Here is a 24094-nt window from a genome sequence, read left to right as displayed (position 1 = left end):
TATCTGAGTATTAATACTTGGCAATTTCTGATGAAGAAGCATTAGTGTCTAAATCAATAAAGTTAGCTGTTTATAGGTAAATGTCCATCTTTCATCCCCATCTTTATAAGAAATGTAATAATGACTACAGTAGTTTTAACTCTTCCATGCCAAGAATACAATCCTATGCAGTATTGCCGACACCACCTTGGCATGAGTTTGTATGGGCCAAGGTTATGTGCCTAAGAATAAGCATGTTTCTACTCTCATCATCACTCTTAAATTCCAGCACAGTAAATCATTAATATTCTTTGTAGAGTAGAAGTTTTAGCCTTTTTTTTTTTTTTTTTTTTTTTTTTTTTTTTTTTTTTTTTTTTGGAGAAAAATTTGGAAACATAATTCTTGTATTTTGGGATTTAATCCAGACTTAAGAACTTTTGGACTGAATAGATTTTTTTTTTTATTCAAATAGACTGCATTTGTCATTCTGCTTTCTTACCACAGGTAAGAAAATACATTACAGTAAGAAGAAATAATGTCATTTGGATCCAATATCTCTACATTACTGGTACAAATGAACATGAGTGCTCCTGGCTGAGCCAATATTACTCTGGAAGTCAGATGCCTATTCTGTGCTGACCCACTGTGGTCAATATTCAGCCGTGTGAAAAAAGAAGTCCCAAATAAAATCAATTCAGTGAGAGGAGGTTGTTGCTGAGTGAGGTGAAAAGTGCTGTATGTGCACTACTGTCTACCATAGGCACCAGAAAACCCTGCTGCAGAGCATCTAGTTGCTACTGTAATTATTGTAGAGACAGATGATGTCACTGCTAGAGGGCAAATTGAAGAGCTCCATGCCATCAACTTTATTCATATCAAAGCAGAAGTGCTTTAAAATCTGTTCTTACAGAAGCAACAAATCTGAACATTTACTATTGTTTGGAAATTCTAGAGGTACAGAAAGCTCCATTGTTTTTCAATAAGATAAAATGGCAAATGTTGAATTGTTTCTTTCAAGTACTTTATTGCAGTGCCACAAGTTTCTTGGAGACAAGATATTTTCTAATCACAAACAGTCTGCAGATTATACTAAGCAAATTGTAAATATGGCTGAAAAAATAAAAAAAAGCTTTAAACTTGTCTACATGTACAACCTTTTACTCCACTGGAGAAATTTTACTTGATTTAAACACAGCCAGACAAACATCTTTCGTATAAGAGAGATTCAGGGCCTATTTTACTAAGTTATTACATCTTTAATATACCCTCATTATTTCTGAAGTTAAATCATCTGAACCTGTCATTACATTCTCTATAACCTGTGCTCACTGGATTCTTTCTAAAAGTGCATATGCTTTTTCAAGTATGACTATCTGTTAACAGAATATCTGTCCCTACAATAAAACTCCTTCCTGACAGCTCCTGCTGCAATAAGAATTGCCTTATCTTTTGAAATTCATTGTTACAGTTTAAGCTTGGGCAGCATAAACCATAAAAGATGTCTCAGACACTTCACATTTTACTTTCTGTCTGAATCTACTTCTTTTTGTTAGAAGCAATCTTGGAAAAACATGTCCCATTCTGCTTCTTGAGGAGTGCAATTGACTAATTTTCTAATATTTCAAAACTGGTTCTTACTGTGCTTTATCAGTTGATACATCTTCATTTGTCAAGCATCTGACTTCCTCTAATAAAAAACATAATTTGTCCTTAAGTGAGTTCCAGCAGCATTATGGCTGTGGTAACGTAGAGGTCAGTATCAGGTAACCACTGACTGTATATATATATATATATACATATATACATATATATATATATATATATATATGTATGTATGCACATACAGGAGCCAGGATGAGATTTGCAGTTTGTTCTGAACTTTTCCCCACCACGAGTACACTTCTAATAGTAACCAAGCCAACTCAGGCTTGTTTCCTAGAGTTGCTTTACAGTTGCTGCAATATAGATATTCCTTCAAGTTTTTGCATGGGGATCAAAATGACTAGTTACAGTCTGAAGCTTGTACATCTAAACCATCTGATTTAGGAACAGCCTTTCATCTTTTTGACAGCTTTGCATCAACCTGTTATACAATAAAAATCCTGAACAGGGAGACTCAAATCCACCACTTGATTATGATATTTCCTAAAATAGATGAAATGGAAATGTCATGGATACTACTAAAAGCTTTTTACTGAGTGAGAAATAATTTTCAAAAGCTGGACACTTCAGTAGCTGAAGTTATTACAAGAAATGCAATGTTTGAGATGTGCTATATTCCCACAAGCATTTGTTACTCTCACTTATGCTATTTAATATATGATATTTAATATCACTATATAAAATTTTATCACTTTTCAGCTGTAATATTGAGGGCTGATCTCTAGATCACTATCTCAATGATATCTTACTGAGGCTTCTGGTCTCCATGTTGCAACCCACAGAATGTGAGTGAAAGTCAGTCCAGAAGCAATGTATTCACATTGCTGTGATGCTATGTCTGAGTTAAGAAGCTCCATCCCTCAGCTTTCTCTCTTTCTGAATCTCAGCAGGACACATTCGCTTCAGCACATTATATCTGTTGGGCTGACCCTGCTGCTGCCACCTGTTTGTATGGTTGTCTTGATTTTTCAACAGACTTCTCCAAGGTATTGTAATTCACAGTAACATCTGCAGGACTACAGGATGAAAAAGTCTTGATTCAGTCTTGAAGCATATGACAATAAGTACCATTTTATACAGCAATATTAGTTCTTATTATACTTATAGTTTGTGACACTCAAGAGCAGTTACAGAAACACATTCCCTGACATTAGAAGCTCACAATCTAAACAAAATATGTTGCACAGAAGAGATCAACATACAAAAAGCAGAATCGTTTTTTTACATTTACTGTACATCTTGCTAACATATAGGATTGTGAACGGAGCAAGGAGTTATAGGAGTTATTGTGATTTAAAATAAAAGATAATGAGGAGAGTGATAGCTTGAGGAATTCTTCTAAGAGTGGCTCAAAGAAATGCAGAGCAAAGGATCATTCATGACTGGGAGCTCAGAAAAATAGGAAAACAGTGTAGCAACAGAAAATAGATTTTAATATATTTACTTATTATTTTAATTTATTTACTTATTAATATATATACTTATTGCTGAAGTTACAGACACTGACCAAGATGCTGTTGCACTAAGCATCTTGCTTAATGCCTGGATATGTGACAGAGATTATCCCAGTTCTACTAATTTCAGTAAGAGCTATAGAGATGTAACTGCTTTAAAGAGCAAGCTGAAGACCGTTATTAGCTGAAGGCCAAGGTCAAAACTCATGCATAAATTTGCATTAATATGTACAGGAACAGTATGTCCAAATGTTAGTATAAGTCTTTTTCATACAGTAATTGCAACTTCTGCTCACTAAAACTATTTTCCTGTGCATCAACAAAATAGCAATTTATAGGAAGTAAGGTAAATATTACAGAATGCAGTTTTGAAGAAAGACTTGTTGAGCAGCAGAGGGCTAAATGGTAATAGGCAGTATAAAAAAAAAGCATAGGCATTCCTTCACCCCACTGGTTAATGTAAAATTGATTAATACTAGTAGTAGAATAAAAATATAAATTGGAATAATTCCATCCATCCAGTAGTTCCTAAAATAATGTATTTCTACAGTATTTCTCACTGCAGATGTGTAGAATTTTAGGATCTAGGCCACAGATACCTCAGCTGTTCAGATTTATTGAATATGCTTTGGAGATTATTTTGACCACAGCAAACTGATGGATATCAGTAACTTCAAGTATTCCTTGATGTCTAGCTGTTCTTGCTTTCACTTCTTTACCTCGGTTTTAAATATCTTGGTAGTTGTTTCTGCTCCTGCAGCGTCCATAATGATAAAGGAGGTAGAGCAGTACAAGGTTAAAAATGGACAACAAGCCAACAGCAACATTAAATCCGATAAAAATATCTGTGAAGAACAAAAAATAAATGAAAAGGGAGTGAATGAAAGACATGTATGTATACCATTTTATATGCAAAGCTAACAGTCTAATTACATATATGTACAATGGAAATATTTATGGCAAGATCACATTTACTGACATATGCAACATAAGAACATATACTTCAATCCTAGAAATTTATAGATTGCTTCCTGTGCATAGGTAAATCTTACTCCCATGTTTCCATGGGGCAGGAGGGCCTATGCGTAGTTAATGAAAAAAGAAAAATAGTTTCATCAGGGATCAGCAAAATGGTGAATATATGCAAGATAGGGGAAATAATGGGACTATTGAAAAGTAACGTGTATTGCCTTGCTCTTCTTCTCCCTCCCAGAAATAATATTCAGGCAGGAAGAGGTTATCAGCTCTCAGCTGTTACTAAATCATGGATTAGCTGCAGTCAGTACAACTGCAGAAATACAGGTGCACAAATCTTACCATGCATTTGCAAGCTATTTTTGCTTTGCATTTGCAGAAAGTCTGATGTATCCAACATAAACAGGACCCTTGTATAACACCTACATCCATACTTCTCTTAGATGTCTTCAACAAGTGGAGATCTAGTTTTGACCACGGCCTTTAGGCAGCACCTTTTGTGAATATGCTAATTTAACTTCTACTGACATTCCTTGTCCATAATAAATCTGGCCCAGACTTAAAGGGAAATCTATTGATTGTGTGAAAGGTACAAAGTTTGAAGCCACTGATAAAATATCTGCCTCCATGTCTTATGTAGAAAATACTGTTACACTACCTTTCATTTTGTCTTTCTTCCCACATTCTTTTGACCAGTTTTCTGTAATCACAGGAGAAACTAGTTCAGCAAACTTCTCAAGTGGACAAGAAGAGGTGCACCCTGGCAAAGTGAGGAGATAAGGATCCTTTGAAGTGTCGTTCCGATAATGCATTTCGATGCTATATTGCCTGATTAACAACATTGAAAAGTTTTTTTAAAAAGGGTTCTTAAATAGAAGGTTTCCTACTTTGAGACAGCATGTTGGAAATAGGCTCTAACATCCTACTCTAGAAGCTGTTCTCCAAGAGTGGAGGCTTTGTGAAAGACATCTGCAAAGCCCACTTTGCCAAAGCTGGTTATTTAACTGCACAGATCAACAATCAGCTGAAAAGGTCTTCCTGCAGGCTCCTTGAGTGGCACCAGCACTGGGCTCTTCTAAGCCAATGGGCTTACTGTGGGAGTTATGTCTTGGAAATGTTCGTGCTATCATCTGAAGAATCAGGAAAATTTTTTACCATTTTTTTCCCTCTCATAAGGCTTGTTTTACCTCTTCTTGTCTTTCAAAGCATACATGCACATCCGGAAAATGTAATTTTCCCTAGTTTTAATATGACCTTGCACCTATGGGCTGTTAGTGAAGTATCTATTTAAATCAAAATTGTATCTTCTCACAATATTTGAGAGAAAATGGTTTTGGGGAAGAGGGTAGCAAATTCTAAACACTCTTTCTTGCATCAATGAGATACTTGCCCATTGCTTTCTTGGTAGAGTTCAAAAAACTGGCAAGCAGCATATGGTGGCAGTTTTCCATTGAAAATATTGAGAGCAATCTGGAGGGCCCCAACTGTGGTGTCATGCTATTGGAGAAAAAAAAATAATTTCCATCCTTTACAGTCAATTAAGTCAACTAGCATTCATCCAGAGTTACGAGACAAGAGTAGAGAGGGAGTGGAAATCAAGATAAAAGAAAACCTGTGTAAATTTGTATATACCAAATACATAAAAATGTGTTCAGTATATTCACCATTGGGAAAAGTATGTTAACTGATTACTACAGAGAGCAGGAGGCATTTCCAAAGAGTTACTGCAGTATGTGTCTTACACCATCTGGCAGGATTTTGGAGACAGATACTGAGGGAAAGCAAGATATGGTTTGAGTAATAAATCTAGTTTTCAGTCCATTTTCTCATTTCCTTCCTTCAGTAGTGTCTTTTGCTCCAAGGTCAGATTAAGGCAGTGTACAGTAGTATCATCTAGGGCATTTCAAGTGAAGGTACAAGTACAGGTAGTATACCAAACAAATAGCTGTGTGCAAAGACTATTCTCCTTTCTTCCACTTCAGAATTTTTTCTATTGTCCCTTCTATTTGGACTCATACAACGAAATCTCAGTTTGGCGTCTATTTTTATGGGATCTATTACCCACCCACATATAGTTTCTTCATATACCCGTTATCCCTGTTTTTGCAGGGATCATAGCAAAAGGAGCTGAAGGCAGGAAGTCCAAACACTTTGGAGTATAAATTTTGCAAGCATCTTTAGGTATGTATATATATATATGCTAGGCCTATTTATATTATAGTCTAGCAGCTATGGTTTAATTATTATTCAGGTTCTGGAATTTTATAGGCTGATCAGTTTCAAAAATAGCAGTATACTTGAACTCAGGGTATTAAAGCAGAAGTGAAAAATGTGGATGTACTGCTCTTTCCTCTTCAAAAAGAACATGATAGTACTAGAAGGAAGGGCATAATGTAGGAAGGACAGTGACAAAGATTTGAGGTATCAAGTAGTTTCTATAGGAGAAAAGATTAAATAGGATAGGACTCTGTATTGGAAAAGGAAATATGGAAGAGTAGTGACAGAAAATAGTGAATTCATTAGAGACCCAGAAAATGTAACTAAAAGAGGAAGTACTTTTTTTCTTTAACACACAAGTCATTGTCACAGGATGTTGCAGACTCCAAAAGTATAAATGAATTAAAAAAGTAATTGGGCAAGTTGATGGAGGACAGACTGTCAAGAGATACTAAACACAGGGACAAAGTCTGTTTCAGGAAGTCCATAAGACACAGATTGCTGGAAGGTTTTATTGCTCTCTGCTGGCTTTATTCTCACATTCATCCCTGCTTTTGGCCCTTGTTAGAGACAGAATAATGAATGAGCCTGATGAAAGTGGCCCTCTTCACCCTCTAAAATAAATAAAATAATAATAGTAGTAATAAAAAACAACCCACAGAGGAGAGGTTTGGAGCACAGTTGAAGTTCTGCAATGTGCCAGTATCTTTGGAGCACTTCAGCAAAGATGCAACTAATAGAAACTGCACCATTAGGTTGTAGGAATAATGAATGATAAAATATATTGTTTTCTTTGCCAAATATAGTTTAACTAAAACTGAGGTGAGATCCATGCCTATACTTTGTTCTTGTACTGATTGGTGTTTAGCTTGTTAGCTGAATTAAACTGTAGTATATTATTCTTTCATTTAACTTTCTTTACTGGTAAAATTAAAGCAAGATTTATGAAAGATGAAAATACTCACTGCAGAGTAGACCTCCATTTTTGTTGGTTTTGAAGAATTGGCAGCTTGTTTAATACTGTTTAAAATAATATTCACAAGGACACCTTAAAAAGATGGGGAAAAGGAAGTGGAAAATGAAGGTATAATGTTTGAATGGAAATAAAAAAGACAAAATATTGTGAGGATCAAATATAACACATCTACTCAGGCCTCGTACTCATTTTTTAGTTTACTACAATTTTGTAACTACAGAGAAGATATTACAGACGCCCTGATTCATCATCCAGGTCAAGTGAAGAGGCAGGATTCACAGGAAATCATCTAGAACCATCCTGAGAACTGGTGGTAATGACACTTCCAGTTCTGTTATGCTGAGATCTCTCCATTCTTTTTTGGTTTTTTTGTAGTGTTGGAATAATGACAACTGTGCTGGTCTCTTCCTCTCTACATGCCAAAGAAATACTTTAACTATTTACTTCCAACATGTTACACATTATTGATTCTTTGTCTTTTCCAAAGATCTTTTGTACTTCTTCTCCAGCCCAAAGGTATTCTAAAGCCAATGGGTAAGGGCAGCAGAAATTCCCTGAAGCACAGTTTGTATCATTGTAAGGAAAGAGGATGTAACTGGTTTGCCAATGAACATTAAATAGTCCTGACCATGTGATATGGGCATCTGCCAGCTAATAGGATTTACTGCCGATTGGAGCCTGTAATTACTATATGTTTGATCCAGTGATGTGTACGCCTAGGTGATAGATCTGCTAATAATTCTTTACCTAGATCTAGGCTGCACAGTAGGTGCATTAGAAAGCCTAGCTTCAAATGTTCCAGCCTGCAAATATTCAAACTCAATTGTTTGGATTTCCTGCTCATGGATACCTGGGGATCATATGATAAATTTCAGGGTTGTGTCCTGAAGTAGTGTCAGAATGTGCAGCACAGTCTATATGCCCCAGTTTTGGAGCTAAGCAGTAGTTCCCAGTTCTTGTAGTTCTTGCAGTATAGACATTACTGGAATCTCTCAGCTTCTAGTCTGATCAGACTGTTTTGGAGCAGCTTTATATCACTTACAGAGCTACAAATGTGTTGCCAGTGTTTTGACACAATGTATAACCAGTACATCAAAGGGGGAAAAACTACAGTAAACAATTAGAAGAAATGTTGGAAAAACAATTTAATCTAACCTACTATAAGATAAGTATGACCATAACCATGAGGACCTGATTTATTCCCTTCGTTTTCTATAATATTTCTAAAAAGTCCTAATCCCTTAAAAGATCTGGAAAACCTGAAGTTATTAATTTTTACACCTTGTTGCAGTATTTTATCCATGCAAGTGCCAATGTTCAGCACATATTTGAATACTTAATATGGCATCCAATGTCAATAGTTTCAAATCAAGGGTTTGTTTGAATAATTTTGCATCAGTAAAGTGACAGGATGTTGAATTATCTCCTCCTTTCTTAGAGCTATGGATTTTTTTATTTACCTCCTTGTAGTCGTGATTTCTCTTCTGTTTTATAAACCCCAAATAATGAGAGTAAGGACAATTCTGCCAGTTTTTCCATCTTGTTGATTACATCTTCAGTGGCCCATACAGGGAGAGTGTAATTGTGAATACCCTAGTGACAAAGGAAAACAAAAGAATGTTTATAATTCACTGGTTTCCATCATCCTATCATCTACCCTCACACTATTTAATTTAGACTTTCTGAGGCTGTCCTGCAATTCTCTGCACAGTATGGTTTTACTCCAGAACATGCCCTGAAACACATTTTGTGGGAATGGGGATTGGCCTGAAATGAGTGAATGGGCAGAGCAAAAGCACTTGAATGAAGGAGATTCCTTGTAGATATAATGTGTTCTTGCTGTACATGTTTTTGGTGGGAAATATTGCAGACATATGTCTTCTTCTCTTCCTTTCTCTGGGTCTTCAGGTTATAAATATCTAATTTTTTTCTGCCTTCCATACAGTTGTCCAGTTCTATCACTGGGTAACTAGAGACAAGTGTCATTCTCCAGTCACATAACAGTGAGAGTGTCTTATCATGTTTAATTACCTCAGTTTGTAGAGGATATGTTCAAAATCCTTCATGCACTGCTGGTAGTGACTTGGGTCAAATTATCCCATGCTTGGGGTCAGTTTGGGCTTTTTTTAACTGATAGCAATCACTGTCTCAAAAATTTTTAACTGATAGATCTTTCATGATCTCTTGTGTTCAAAATTTTAAGTATTTTGATGTTTACCTGTCAATAGTTTAAAGCTATTAATTTCATTTCTCTGCAAAAAGTCACAAATCTATTATAGCCATCATGCTGAGTAATTTTATTGGGAACAGCATATTGGGAAGGGGAAAAAGGGAATAATGGGAATGGTAACAGTTCTTCAAACACAAAATGGAAGTTACAGTCTCCCAAGCTTATAGACTATGTTTTTCATTTCAGTTATCTTTTACCAAAGCACTAAAATATAACTTAGATTCAAATTAAACAAAAAAAAAACAAAAACAAAAACAAAAACAAAAAAAAAAACCCAACCAAAAAAAAAAGAAGAAAAAAAAAAAAGAAAAATAAATGTAGGAGACAATACAACTCATTCCTGTGAAAACACATTGCCATGGTTTAATTGAAACCCAAAGCTGGAATTGTATTCCTCCACGGCATCTATTGATTTATTATTACCTCACAATGTAGAGTATCATATGTATTCCAGAGCTGGAAATTGTCCAGTATTTTAAGGTGATTTAGTTCAAGCCCTGTGTTAACTGCCATTGTTTGTAAAAAATCCTGTGGAGAAAATGTGAAGAGTAAACCACAAATGCTCAATACATATGGAACATGCATGCAGATAGATTCACTAACATGCAACCTTTTCCACAGAATTTTCACAGAATCACAGAATAAGCTGAGTTTGAAGGGACCCATAATGATCATTGAGTCCAACTCCTGCCCCTGCACATGACATTCCTAAGAATCGCACCATGTGCCTGAGATCATTGTTCAAATGCTTCTTGAACTCTGTCAGGCTGGTGCTGTGACCACTTCCCTGGGGAGTCTGTTCAATGCCTGACCACCCTCTGGGTGAAGAACCTTTCTCTAATATCTAGCCTTGTGGGTGCAATAGTCTGGTCAGAGAGAGAGAAAGCTAGATAAGCTTTCCCATTAATCGGTCTGGGAAACTCTGGGGAGCTGAAGAGAAAGAATTCTAAACAATCTGGACCTGGTGTTTTGTAATAAGCTGTTTTGCCCATAAGGTTGTTTACAAATGGATGTCTTCTTAATTAGCCAATCATGTGAAATGTATTGATTAAATGTCCAATCAGGTCCACCTATATCGGACCAGTGTTTAAAATAAGTGGTTTCAGTAAAGTTGGGGCTTTTGCTACTTTGCCTTCTGATCTGACTTTGTGTCATCTCTGACCCAATGCTGACATAACCTAAACAGGGATTTAATTTTTTTCAATTTGTTGTTGCATTTTAACAAGAGGGAAAAAATGCAATTCTATAACTTCTACAACTTAGTTACCTTCCTTTTTCTCACATCTTGGGTTTGTTTGGATTTTTGTTTGTTTGGAGTTTTTTTCTCTTACCATATATGGTTGTATTCTACTTTGAAATTCTTTTGATGTTTGTGTTTCATGCTGAAGCTCATCAAAACGAGGACAGTTGGGCAGAGGAAAGTTCAACCTCTGAAACATGAAAAGAAAAAGTTAGAATAGTTCTAAAATTATCAACACCCCTCTGTTTTTTCTGTTGCTGAGATTAATGGTGTAATATTTTTTAGACAGATTCATAGTTGTGCTAGACCTACTGAATAATTGTTTCGGTACTTTAATCATGAATTCAGTTGACATAGGTGATAGACTGTGGTAACTTGACTTTTCAATGGCTATTTGTTTCTGTGATAGATTGATTTCCCTCAATTTAACTGATTTTGGCAAAAAGAAATAGCACGTATCTGTCAAGGGATTGCTTTGAGCAATGGGTCAGGGTCCATGATCAGAAATTTTAAAAAGCTACAATTTCCCTCTCATTTTCTGCATTTCCCCAGATGTAACTTAACTCCACCTGGTACTGGAACCTGAATTGCCTCTCCATCTACACATCCAGGTCTCATCTCTTTGGAGATAACCACTGGATTATGTTAAGCATTTTAAGTACCACTTAATAGAACTTGAAACAAGAGTGACAAATTGTTCTCCTGAAATATCAAAAAGCTATGGGCCTAAGGGCTCTGCTCTTCTTTAGGGAAATGATTCACTTTTAATTACTCCAAGTGCGTGCATTATGAGGTTACATGATAGTACATATTTGATCTGAACAACATGTAAATACATACATCCTTCAAACCCTGAGCTCTGGCAAATATGGTTTATATCAATTGCAGAAAGACAAATGATCCCTGATACAGCATAACATGTCAGTGAAAAGCCATGGTGAGCAAAACAAGCTTGTGCTGGATAAGCACTTTCTGTCACATCACTAGATTTTTGACTCAGCACAAGTATTATCCTCTAACATTAACAGACTGCACTTCCACCATGTTTCCAGTGGGACACTGGCAGCAGCCACCAACTGACCCTAGCCCACTTTCACTTGGATAGATTACCAAGGGTGCAATTTTTCTGTAACAGCAGCACACTGGAGGATGAAAGCTCAAAGTTGTAATATGAAACTGGGGAATGTTGTTTAATTGCACAATAACAAATGTTTCTCTTGCTGTATGTCTTAATTATCCCTCTCTAGGTGTAATTAATTAAGCCACTCCCTTTGGCTTCATTAAGCAGTACTCAGTACTGTTGCCTGTCAAATCTTGATAGACTCAATGGCTTAAAAATAAACTGTAATTATGTTTTTTTTACAGGACTGTACCTGGCTTCAATTTCCCACTTTGTGTTGCTTGAGGCTTGAAAATACCTTCAAACATCTGCTTGGTTTAACAAGAGAACAGTGTTTTTTTTCCAAGTGGTTTGCATTATAGAAGGCATTTTGTGTTGCTGTGTTTGAGAGAAGCATGAATACTCACTCCTGAAGCAGCCACAGAAGTGATGAGGCACTAGAGACTCCTACAAATGAGCTTGCCTTCCTCAAACAGGTTATTTCATTGCACTGTGATTCTCCTAAGGGCTTTGAGGTATTATATGGCCAGAACTCTAACCACTTTGATGTTTTTTTTTGTCCTCTGGTGAAAGGACTTCCTCTGGTGTCTCGTATTTAAATAACAATGACAGTGTTCTTTTCTGCTTAGGAGCAGGGTTAAGCTTCTGGCTGAATCACACTTGCCTAATCCAGTTTGTGGGAACCCTTTCTCTCTGTACCTGTTTTCAAGCATGGTCTCCAAGAATGGAGCAACATCAAAGAGAGAGAGGTGTGGCAGCCCCCTAATGAGTGAGTCCATCCTCTGATGTTGGTGACAGGCAGTTATGTAATGGGGGTTTGTACAAATTTTCTTAAAGTCTGTCCTCAAAGCCAAAAGTAAATGAGGCTTTCTGTTATTACACTCACAAGCTTTTTATCCTTGTTGGCCACACTGTTCCTTTACACAGTCCTTGGAACAGGAGTAAGTGAAATGAAAATCGAAACCTGAGCCAGTCAGAGAGAGCTACATGAAGTAAAACTTCTACAGGTCCTATTATTCATGTAGGTCTACTCTTAGGATCTGCGAGAGAAGTGCTAGAGTTTCATTAAATGTTTCTATAGCACTGAGCATAAAAGAGCTCTTGTCTGTAATTAGAATGCCTAAGTGCTACCAGAATAGGAAGGTAATAATTTTGAGGTCATTAGAGTGGCTGGTAGAAATTCAATTCCTTGAATAAACTATGGAAAAAACTTGCCAAAGGTTTGAGTGGTGATCTGCCTAGTTGAGTGGTGTTTAGAAAAGCACTTGTTTTCTGTAAAGATTTAGGGCAACTTCCCTAGAATATTGTCCAAAAGTGTTTTGGTCAGGAGAAATAACCTTGGAGAAAATGGTTGTGTGTGTGATAATTCAGGTATTCTGCAACTATGGAAGGAGGATTTTCATGTAGCTATTAGAGTTGACCTATGACATACTTGTCAGCCAGTAGCTGCATTTGATATTTTCTATTATATTGAACTCAAAAAGCTTAAAAAATGCTTTTTAGCTATTTTCCTTTTTTCTGTTCTTTTGCTTCTGTGAAAGAGTAAGACTTTATAGAATGCTTCTAGCCAGTACTCACCTGCTCTGCTGTTTTTTGAAAAATGTGGACTGGAATGGGTTGCCAGAGAAGCTCAGGGTTCCAAATTTGGCTGCTAGTTGGTGGAAAGAGGCCAGAAAGATATGATTGGGCACTCATAATAGTGCGATCATAATCTGTACTTTGGATGTAAAACTGAAAATAGAATGACAAATAATTAAAGACAAAATGGAAACTATAAAATATTAGGGAAATTTTACCCAACTTGTCAATACCGACTTTTTGTTTTCAGTTTTATATTTTTGCATAAAGTCAAAACAGTGAAACCATAACTCAGCTTTCCAGGGCCCTACTGCACTTTCACAAATTGAATTTCCAAGGCATCTTTTAATTTGGAATCTAACCCTCAGACTGAACTGAAAGAATAAGAAAACATTATTTCAAAGAAGGATATTTTCTATCTTTTGAGATTCAGAGGGATATTGATACATGTAGACATGGGGATGTGATTTAGTGGTGGAAAGGTTAATAGTTGGACTTGAAATTCATAAAGGTCTTTTCCCACCTAAATGATTCTATGATCTATCAGTGATACCTCAGGAATGTTAATGCACTTAAAAATATAAACTTCTCTTGGAAGCATAGCAAAGGTCTTTTATACCTTCCCATAATGCATGCCTCCTAAACAGACCAAAATGGTAGAGGTATCTTCCCCACAATGGACCTGTACTGTGTGATAAGCACATCCAAACAGTTGTTAGACCTCTCTGTTACAGGAGGAATGTAAGTAAGCATGGCCCGTCACATGACAGAATAGGTATTTATCTTTCAACAGACTAAAACAATAATGGTCACTGTATAAATTCCCAACTCATTCATGGTGGAGCTGTTCGGTTTGGGAAAATTAGGTTGGGAAAGACCCAAACAGAATGGAAGAGCTTAAAATTAGACTTTATTCTGGCTTTTTACCTTGATATAAGTCTGACTTTCAAAAATGTTCTTCTATTACCTAATTTCTCCATTAATGAAATGAGTATGAAAATGTGCTTTTATAAGTCAATAGTTCTGCTATGCCAGAGAAACCTGCTGCTGATAGATCTGCTCTATACCTCTTTCCGGTTGTATGTGCTGTTCAAGAAGCTGGAATATCGTTTCCTCATGTACTGTCCAAGTTCAAATAGCTGCTGCATTCCAGTCTGTAAGGCAAGCATATGGGTGAGTAGTAGATTAAGGTAACTCAAGACTTTTAATGTAAAAGTGTCTTTTTTTTTTTCTTTTTTTTTTTTTTTTTTTGTGTGTGTGTGTTCAGCAATCAGCTTTTAAGTGATCATTGTGATCATTAACTGTTTGTATAATGTACTGTTATTGTTGTTTAACCCTAGCTGGCAACTGAACACCACACAACTGCTCGCTCACTCACGCCTGGTGAAACTGGGGAGAGGATCAGAACAGTAAAAGTGGGAAAACTCCAGGGCTTGAAGACAGTTTGATATGAAAAGCAAAAGCCACACATGCCAGCAAAGCAGAACAAGGAATGTATTCACCACTTCCCATGGATAAGAAGATGTTAAGCCTCCAGGAAAGCAGGGCTCCATCCCAGTTACTTGGGAAAACAAACTACATCAAGCTGAATGTCTGCCCCTTCCTCTTTCTCCACCCAGTTTTATATGCTGAGCATGGCATCATATGGTACAGCAAATCTCTTTGGTGAGTGGAGACTTGCTGTCCCAGCTGTGTCCCCTCCCTCCTTCTTGTGCACGTTTAAACAAAATCAGGGTAGTACAAGAAGCAGAAAAGCCCTTGAATCTGTGTAAGCCCTGCTCAGGAGTAACAAAAACTTCCCTGCATTATCAGCACCATTTTCAGTGCAAATACAAAACAGAGCCCCATACCAGCTCTCAGCCAAAACCAGAGCAACTGTGTATGTTGCAGGTGATCTAGAATTTTTAATAGAAATGTTCACTTATGTCTATGAAGAAATTATATGTTCTGAAATGGCTAAGACTGCAACATCTGCTACAGAAAGGCAATGCCCCTGATTCTATACAAATACTATTTCCACAGATCTGTAGATCTGTAGACACCAATCAACATTGTCCTTTATAATATATGTCATTTAGTGACAGCTGAGAGAGGATGATTGACAGCCTAGAATTTATCATTGTCATTGCTCTGTTATTTGTTCAGCCTTATAAATTTGTAGCTTATATTTCATGCCTTAAGTAGCATTCTTCCCTCTTTGCCTTGATGTGCCTGCCGTTGTCTTACGTTGCACACTGTCTTTTCTGTTATTTCTAAAGCCTGAGCTGAACTTTTTAGCTTCTACCTGTCAGAGAAGTACATTCTTACTACTGTTGCTAAAAAGATAGCAAAATAGCAAAAAGCTCTCAAAAAAGTCAATACCAAAGCAGGAACATCCTAGTACATAAGCTAGTAATAAGATAGTAATGCATTGTTTCAGTGTGTGAATTTACAGATCTTTCAAGCCCCCTTCAAACATTAAACACTGAACTATCTCTGCTGCATACTTCTGTACCATGACAAAATGTTATTAGGAAATGCGTTGGCTTTCTTTTGCTCCAGAGCTTCATATGTCAAATACAGTCAAAGAGCTAAGGCTTGATGTTAAAATGCCCGAGCAACAAGCATCTTCTGTGCATCCTAATGAAACTCTGGACTGTGAGTGTCCTTGTTAGAAGACACATTGTCCCCAGAAGCAACCTTCTCCTGCAAGTCTTCTCTTGTTTTGTGAATTGTTGGTTGTCAGTCCAATGATGAGATGTGGACTTGTCACTTGACTTGGTGGGCAGGTGTCATGTCTTTGCCCTGTCACAGAGCTCAGTACTTAACGGTCATTAGAACTTCATCAATGTTAACAGTGCAGTGTTTAAACTTGCCATTTGTTTGAAAGCAGACACACTATCAAGAAGTTGCTGCTTTTAGGAAGGTAATTATAAAGCTACAATGAACAAGATTTCAATTTAATAATAGCTAAATGAATAACATTGCAAAAATGTTTATGAGTTACTGGTATTGGTATTTGCTAATAGCCACTATCAGCACCTGGGATTTGCTAATGCTTTTGAGACACACACACAAAAAATATCTTCCCACTTCCTCTTTTAGTAGCATTTTTAAGTTCTTCTAAGAAAGTCAACATACCTTGGTGAGCTGTCCAAATCCCTGGGGCCATTCGCTTTCTTTGTGTAGATCAGTTGGAAAGTTAACAATTGGTGTTCGGTCACCATGTCGGAAAAGCTGACAATGTAAGCAATAAAAACCACTTTAGTTCATTACTCTTAATGCAACTTTCTTATCTAACTAGAAGTCAAGCATGCATTATACTTCCAATGTCATTTTTCAATTGAAAGTATTGGAGAGTCTGCAGAAACGTGATCAAGTAGGATGTGAATACATTCTTTAAAATCAAGATTATGTATAATTATATAGGAATTAAGTGGGCATAAGCCTGATGATTCTTCCTCCTAGGACATTAACTTAATCACCCAAAATGTTAATGCTGGGACTGTGTTCATAGCTAGGCATCTAGACAGGAAATATGACTGAATTTTGGAAACTCAGTACTTCTGAATATTAAACCAGTTACTGATGTGCTTAGATTCGTATTTAATTACTTTGTCATAGACACTTGAAATTTTTTGGTAACTGTTTTTTCATAGCAGTATCTTTTAAAGTAATTCTATATATATGGATCTTATGATCAGTTTCTCAATCATCCTAAAATATACAGATGGAAGAATATAAGCATTTACATTGTTAGCTTAATTAATACTTACTTTATTAATACTTTTACATCTATCAAATTCAGTGGGAGTGAAGTTTAGTTGCTTTCCTATCCTGGACACTCCAGCACAGTGAGTATTAGCGTGATGCATATGATTTTTAATCAGAAAAATTAAATGAACCTTTTTGTATTTTTATTCCAGCATACAAAGGAAATTACAGCCCTAGATTAAATGGTTCTGAAAAACTGAATTATCCCCTCCAAACACATGCTGTGTGAGCTTATAAAAATTAAACCCACAGAAGTTTCATATGAAATGAAATGCTGGAATACAAATTCACAGGGCTCCAGACAAACTTCCAGGATGCTGACCCAAATTATTGGAAAAGTTACCTTTGCTTATCAATGTTCCCATCATCAACTTCATTCCCGACTTAGCACAATAAAATGACTATGCAGCATCCTGGTATATTTGTTAATAAAATGACATTTATGCCCTAATACCTCAGTGGTACATAACTTGTTTATAATTAATACTCTCCATTGCCTCATTAAGCCACATCATTCTTGCCCAGACATCAGAGAGGGTTGTACTCACTAGTTAGTTTGCCACTCCCACTGGGAGGTGTTTCATGTTTATATATTTTTCAAAGTAAACACCAGCAGTGTGACTTAATCTTTTAATTACAACACACACCCTTTCCATCAGCCTAGTGCACAGGAACCTGTGCTAGAGCAGGTACTTCAGAGATGGAAAATGCTCTCCATTAAAGGCAAATATAATTGGATTTCTCCCTCTGTTCACTTTCTACAATAGACAACAAAGTTTGCTAGAGTATAAATTACCATTAGAACATGTAGAAGACTGCTTATTATGCTTTTTGTTTTGCTAGTTGAATTTCACTATGTGGCCAACCTAAAATGAATATTTTGCAACAAATCAAGGAGGCTTTTCACCTTCATCATCGAGTTTGTTGTTTGGGGTTTTTTTCATTATCTGTGCATTTTTTTAATCCTATTTGAATCTATTTTCTTATGATTTGGAATCTCAGTTGGTTCTTTATAACAATTTCTCCGTGCACCTATAGTGAACAGGAAACTAAGTAAAGAGCTAGATTGTCTGGTGGCTGGTTCAGTTGAGTGCAAGAAAAATGAGTGAGAAGGACTTTTGTACTACTGCTCATTTCCTTATGCTGATGTACATAGGTGTCAGATAGGATTCATTAGTTTTTCTGGACAAGCTGGTACCTGTGTCAAGAATGAAGGTTAAATTCCCAATTACAACATAGCTGCATCCTCTCTTGTTAAATTATCCAGCTTCACAGAAAAGCATTTTTTTGGGAATTGACAATTGTTCAAACTAACTGACATGTTTAAATTACTAATTTTTATGTATATTTTAGGCAATACTTAACAATAGATCAACACTTGGCCAAAAATATGCCCTTTTAATTAGAGAAAAATTACTGACAACGTTTTGGATTTTAAATACTGGTTTGTGATATTTTATGTTCAATGTACAACATAACCCTGAGCGTGTCACAACGGTCACTGTCTCAACAGTCAACCCCTAACAGTTTCCAATAAGCCAGAACAGAGTAGCATTTTATCTGAATAGAGGCTAGTGTGCAAAAATATCAAGATCAAAAGATATAATGAATATATGAGCAGGAGATATAAAGTAAAATATTTTATTTCTTTGTAACCTTAAGAAATTGAAGGAGTGGAGGTGTGCTCTTCTAAAAAGAAGCCTAGTTTCTTTAAGTCCACACAAAATAGGAAATAATTCATACTTGAGCTCCTTGTTCATATTTCTCCACCTTCATTGCGCAGTGTCACATAAATATGATATGAACACTAAACTGGAAGCAGCAAGAAGGGAAGAAACACTTAAAAAAGCAGAACTCCATTTTTAGGAATTGAAGGACAAAGCTTCTTAGCCAACTGGTTTTTGTATGTGCTCAAACCTCCTTGCTACTTCTGAAAATGACCTTGCTTCAGCTGCAAATGAAACACCATATGAACAACCACTTAACCTGAAAGACTAACTTGTTCACTCACAGTTGCATCTTAGGAGATTTTTTCTAAAATTTCAAACTATGTTTTTCATTAGAACATCTGATAGGAAAAGAAAGTATCCCTACAGACCTTACTCATCAGTATGTGTTTCTCAACACTCATAATGTCTACTTTGTTAAAAATGAGTTGATTCTTCAAATTAATTTTTAAAAATGTGTGCTGCAGCATTTATTACTCCTGGCCTACAGATTGCCTTCCTGACCTTTCAGGAGGCACAGAACATGGCAGAATGAGAAAAGAGGAGCAAGGAAGCATCATAAAAAGTGAAAAGACACCAGAAATCAAGAAGGAAGGGATGGTAAGGGGAATGTACACAAGAAGAGCAAAGCAGATCTGTTTGGTGTATTAATTTCGGCACTCCTTTTGAAGTGCTTCACCTCAGTTCTCAAAAGCAGTAGATGAATAATTACCAAATTCATTGCCCCCTCCTTCCACTCTGATAAAGCTTGAATCTTATTTCAGATTGTGTCTGGGTTCATTAATTCACTCTTGGTAACTTTGTGAGCATGATCACTTCATATGAAAATGGTCACATGACTCAGACTTTGGCCAGCATTTGCTTCCATTGTTGTCAGGTGAAAAAGTCATATTGGAGACAAACTGATGCAGGGGAGAGGGTGCACTGAGAATATGGCATGTGTAGCATACTCATGTATATATATAACATCTTCATTTAGAAATGCCATGAATTACAGTGAAGTATCTGTCTCTGAGTAACAGTGAGCCTCTTGCAGACACTTTTATTGACAGATTTAACTTTAAACAAAAAGATCTCTTACTTTGAAGCCAGCAGTAGGAAGGAAGGAACAAAAGTGAAGTGAAACCATCATGCTGCCAGTTCAGGGAAACCAGATGTAGAAATACCGAGCATGTTTAGTCAAGGTTTCAGATGGCTTGGCTTGATTTGAGAAATCACACTCAGAGGTAACATGCTCAGTCAACGCTTCCTATCCTGAGTTACAAGAAGAAAAACATGATGAACCCGCAATGCCTCAGAAACCACACCTCTTTGTATATATGACAGGTGAAATGTGTGTGTGTGTAGAGGCAGAAGGTCCAGGTTGAAACTTCTTTAAACAGAGGCAATAAATCAGTACTTCATTTCAACTTGGGTGCCTGATTGTCCTACATATTTTCTTCTTTCTTTGAATTTAAAGTTTGTGTTTTTAAATTTAAATTCTGCCTTTAATCTTAAATTCATTGCACAAGAGTTATGGTAAAAGCTAACGTTTGCATATAAGCAAAGAAATTTAAAAAGCATTTTGACAAATAGGCTTGAATTAGAGCTTTTCAGGGAACAGGGCTTGTGGCCAATAATCAAAATGCACAGAATCAGCACAAAGTTGGAAGCTGTGAGGAGAGAGGGAGACACCTTCCCAGGCACAGCACAATTCTAGAAGTGAGAAAAAGCAAACATTTATCTGTGTTTCTTCACCCCTGCAGGTGTATTTTATATTGTGCAGTTCTGCTAAGGAAGTTTTAAAAAGTCATTATGACATTTTTCACACTGCAGTAATACTCACAGGTGAAAACATAGTAACTTACAGGACAGCTGGACAATGGCAATTAAAGTATGTCAGAAAGATGCCTTTCAGATTTACCTTGGCTGTAGCAATACCCTCATTATATCCCATTATATCAGTGATATATTCTGGGGTCAATTCCTGTGCTATACATTTATACTAGCAATTCTGTTTCTGTGAAAATTCAATCAGTGAGTTCAAAAGGCAAAATTCAATAGAGCATATATAAACCATGCCTTGAGAAAAAAAAAGATGTATATTGTAGTAAGATTTAATCTATTGTAACGCTTTATGTGATTGGTCAGCCTAAGCAAAAGTAACCGGATTAAAAGGAAGACATCTTAAATGAAATTTACCTACTATTTAATGGTTTTTTTGGTTTTTTTTTTTTTTTTTTTTTTTTTTGCTAGGTGACTGCACAGTTATGGTAAGCAGATGATTTTGGATAAGAAGCCTCTCTCTCCATAATGGTAAACATTTCCAGTAACTTTCTGCAAAACCATTGCTTGTCAAAACACAATAACAGCAATTCAATAAAAATCTCATTCCTTTTAAGGAGTTAATGCTCCAAGGCTTGCTGTCTACCTGATTTCATCCAGTTCTCCCTGTTACCATTGAAAAACCATGTAAGTATATTTCTATATACAGAATATTACTGGAATTAGCGTCAGGCCCCTGCTATGTGTGGTGTCTCAGCAGGAGTAGGAACTGGTTTTTCCTGTGCACTCTGGCCTTCCTCCAAGCCGTGCATGCACAATGCACCCAATGTAGCTATACATTAAGTACTTTATCTACTTTTCTAGAGTCAGAAGATATGTTTTGAACACAGTACTTCTGTCTTGTACCTGTATGCACACATAATGTCTCAAGTAGAGAAAGGCTGAAGAAGATCTTCAATTGCCGGTTTATAAAAGTTCATTCCAATCCCCTCAACTTTGTACAGAAAATTCCTTTGGACTAACTATTCTTTATTATTATACTTTTATTTTAAAAAAGAATGAAAAGGACCATGGCTCAACCTTCATAATCCAAAGTGTTACATTGAATTAATGTCTCTTTTTCTAGAGGTATTTGGGATAGTGACATTGAAGTAGTGTTTAGCTACTATAAAATAAGAAATGGCCCAGCAAAATAATTATTACACTCTGTTTTCAGCCTAACTGAAGTTAATATAACATGTCTCTCAAATCTCCACTTAAAAATGCCTATTTAGTTTCTCAGTCTACTGCTGTGACAATTCAGTTATTGTGAAATGGAAAAAATTTATTTTGTGTGTTTATGTGTGGTAACTTCTGTTACATGATAAGCTTCAGCTTCCAAGCATAGAAGAGGTAGTCCATAATCACCAGCTCTCACACTATGCATTGGAGTGTCAGCTAAACTAAGGAAGAATAGATAAATGTGGACTTTGCATCTCTTAACTGCTCTGCACTATGCATCTACCACAAAGTCAGTTATCTTGAAATAATAATTAGGAGATTAGGAGATGAAAATTTGGAGATGAAATTAGGAGATGAAATAATTAGGAGTTTAGAAGATGAAAATTGTAATAACTAGAGACATTTTTATCTTTCTTTATGTGAGGTCTTTAAACTCAGTCAGCAGAAGGGCAGCAGTACTTATTCCTAAGTTTGAAGACAAGCAAAGAAACTGTACACCTTGTCTGATTCAACAGATATGTAATTCTGTCCCTGTATTCCCCACAACAAAACAGAGAACAAATCTACTTACTACAACCACAAACTTCAGTTCTCGTGCTGCAGTAGTCTGTTGAAGCAGAATGAGAATAATGTGAAAAGAAAAACACAGGATCCTAGACAAGCTGGGAAGCCGTATCACACCCATCCTGACAGAAGAGGAAAGAAAGACTTTGTAGCTCCAGCAGCTGCTCAGTCTGAACTGCAAGACGTCAGGCTGTACCTCCAGAAGGGGTGGAACTGCCGCTGGTGCATTTCAAATCCAAGAGGAATGTTGTGTGACTACGCAACAAATTGCATTGCCCTTTGTTTTCAAATTACTGTTTACATTCTTTTTAATCAAATCATAATTCAGTTCCTTTTTTTCCTGTAATATTTTTCTCTTTTGGAGTGTGAGGATGAAGTTAAAATACAAAGGAATTGCTAAGCATTGCTAATGTTTCAACCTACCTGTTCTGTTTTGACTTTTCTGTGCCTGAAATTTTTCCAAACTATAGCCACGAGGATGAACCATGAGCCAGGCAATACTGTTTCTCTTTGCTGCTCAGCTAGCCCACTTTTCAGCTTCCTTCTCCTCTTTTTTTCCCTCTTCCACATTGTCATTGTAAAATCAGAAAAATTATTTAAAACAACATTTCATGTGGATTAAAATTGCCAGTCCCTCAGATAAAATACTTGAATAAATTTTGTGACAAATTTCTTCTTTAAGATCCTTGCTGGGCAGTTATTTGCTCTTCAATTTGTGTCTGTTATTTTTCTTTTCCCTTGGAGTATTCCTACACTTCCCCTTTGGAACTGCTCATGTCGAGATCTTTTTTGGCCTGAAGTCTTTAAGAAATTTCTTGTGAACAAGTCCTGGATCTCACATTTTTATTATTACTGATTAAAAGCACTCTTTCTGACAGTATCTCAGTGGCTTTGAGAAGATAGCTCAGCTTGTCTCTGCTGACTTCCTCTCTATAAAATAATGAAGAACAATACCTGTAGACTTGATTTCATAAGCACTTTTTGAGTAACAAATTAGTTTGCAGAGATCTATGAGTTATTTAAATGCTAAAACCTTAGGTCCTTTGTGATTGTCATTCCATTCCTACTGTGCCCAAACCTGTCTCAGGGTCTTCTGCTGAGCTCTTTGCAGCAGCATTTTCTACAACAGGTGCTTCACCATTTACCAGAAATTACATCTTTAAGGCCCTAAATCCCACTAAGCCTCAGGTATCCTCTCCTCTGAGTTGTGTGAATGTCCTTATGTATCCACATTGTCCGATGGATGGGACCGGATGGGAGAAGTATGACAGCTCCCAAACTTTCCTGTCTGTCTTCTCAGTCCATTCCCAGTTTTCAGCAGTTGGACTTCTTTCTTCCTCCACTGTTATGTCCCCACCCTCCTTTTTGATCTCTCCTGGTGTGATTTTTGCCTATGCAAAAGGTGTATGAGAGTTATCTATACTTCATAAATATATAATATGTTGTCTTTCTGAAAATAAACATAAGCTGATCATCCTCCTCCATTATTTAAGAGTGTAGGTCATAAAACAGACTGTCAGAATACTTTAATATGTCTCAAAACTCAAGAATGGATCTCCTACTTTTTAAATCTATGTAATGGGTGCTTTCTAAGCTATTTGATCAAGGATCACTGTTGGCTCTTGGAATCTTTT

At 36.5% G+C, this 24094-nt stretch overlaps 1 protein-coding gene across 3 annotated transcripts; it reads right to left on the bottom strand.

Annotated features, from left to right (window-relative positions):
• Positions 1–821: 821 nt before the first annotated feature.
• Positions 822–22581, bottom strand: LOC128811921 (prostatic acid phosphatase-like). 3 transcript variants are annotated; one of them, XM_053985896.1, is made up of 12 exons: positions 22468–22581; positions 16552–16647; positions 14499–14585; positions 13432–13584; positions 10825–10923; positions 9917–10021; positions 8724–8856; positions 7253–7335; positions 5461–5567; positions 4729–4898; positions 3815–3940; positions 822–2657 (listed from the first exon to the last, which is right to left on the bottom strand). In XM_053985896.1, exons 1-11 carry the CDS (start codon positions 22579–22581, stop codon positions 3822–3824), a joined length of 1266 nt encoding a protein of 421 aa, XP_053841871.1. In that variant the 3' UTR covers positions 822–2657; positions 3815–3821. The 3 variants fall into 3 exon arrangements, with proteins under 3 accessions (XP_053841871.1, XP_053841882.1, XP_053841862.1); XM_053985907.1 differs by adding an exon at positions 19993–20165 and having other exon boundaries at positions 822–3940; positions 22468–22546; XM_053985887.1 differs by having other exon boundaries at positions 822–3940.
• Between the last annotated feature and the right edge of the window lie 1513 nt (positions 22582–24094).

Source organism: Vidua macroura, chromosome 1, assembly GCF_024509145.1.
Source record: "Vidua macroura isolate BioBank_ID:100142 chromosome 1, ASM2450914v1, whole genome shotgun sequence".
Lineage (NCBI taxonomy): Eukaryota > Metazoa > Chordata > Aves > Passeriformes > Viduidae > Vidua > Vidua macroura.
Note: the sequence above shows the minus strand (reverse complement) of the source record. Positions and strands in the feature narration are given on the sequence as shown.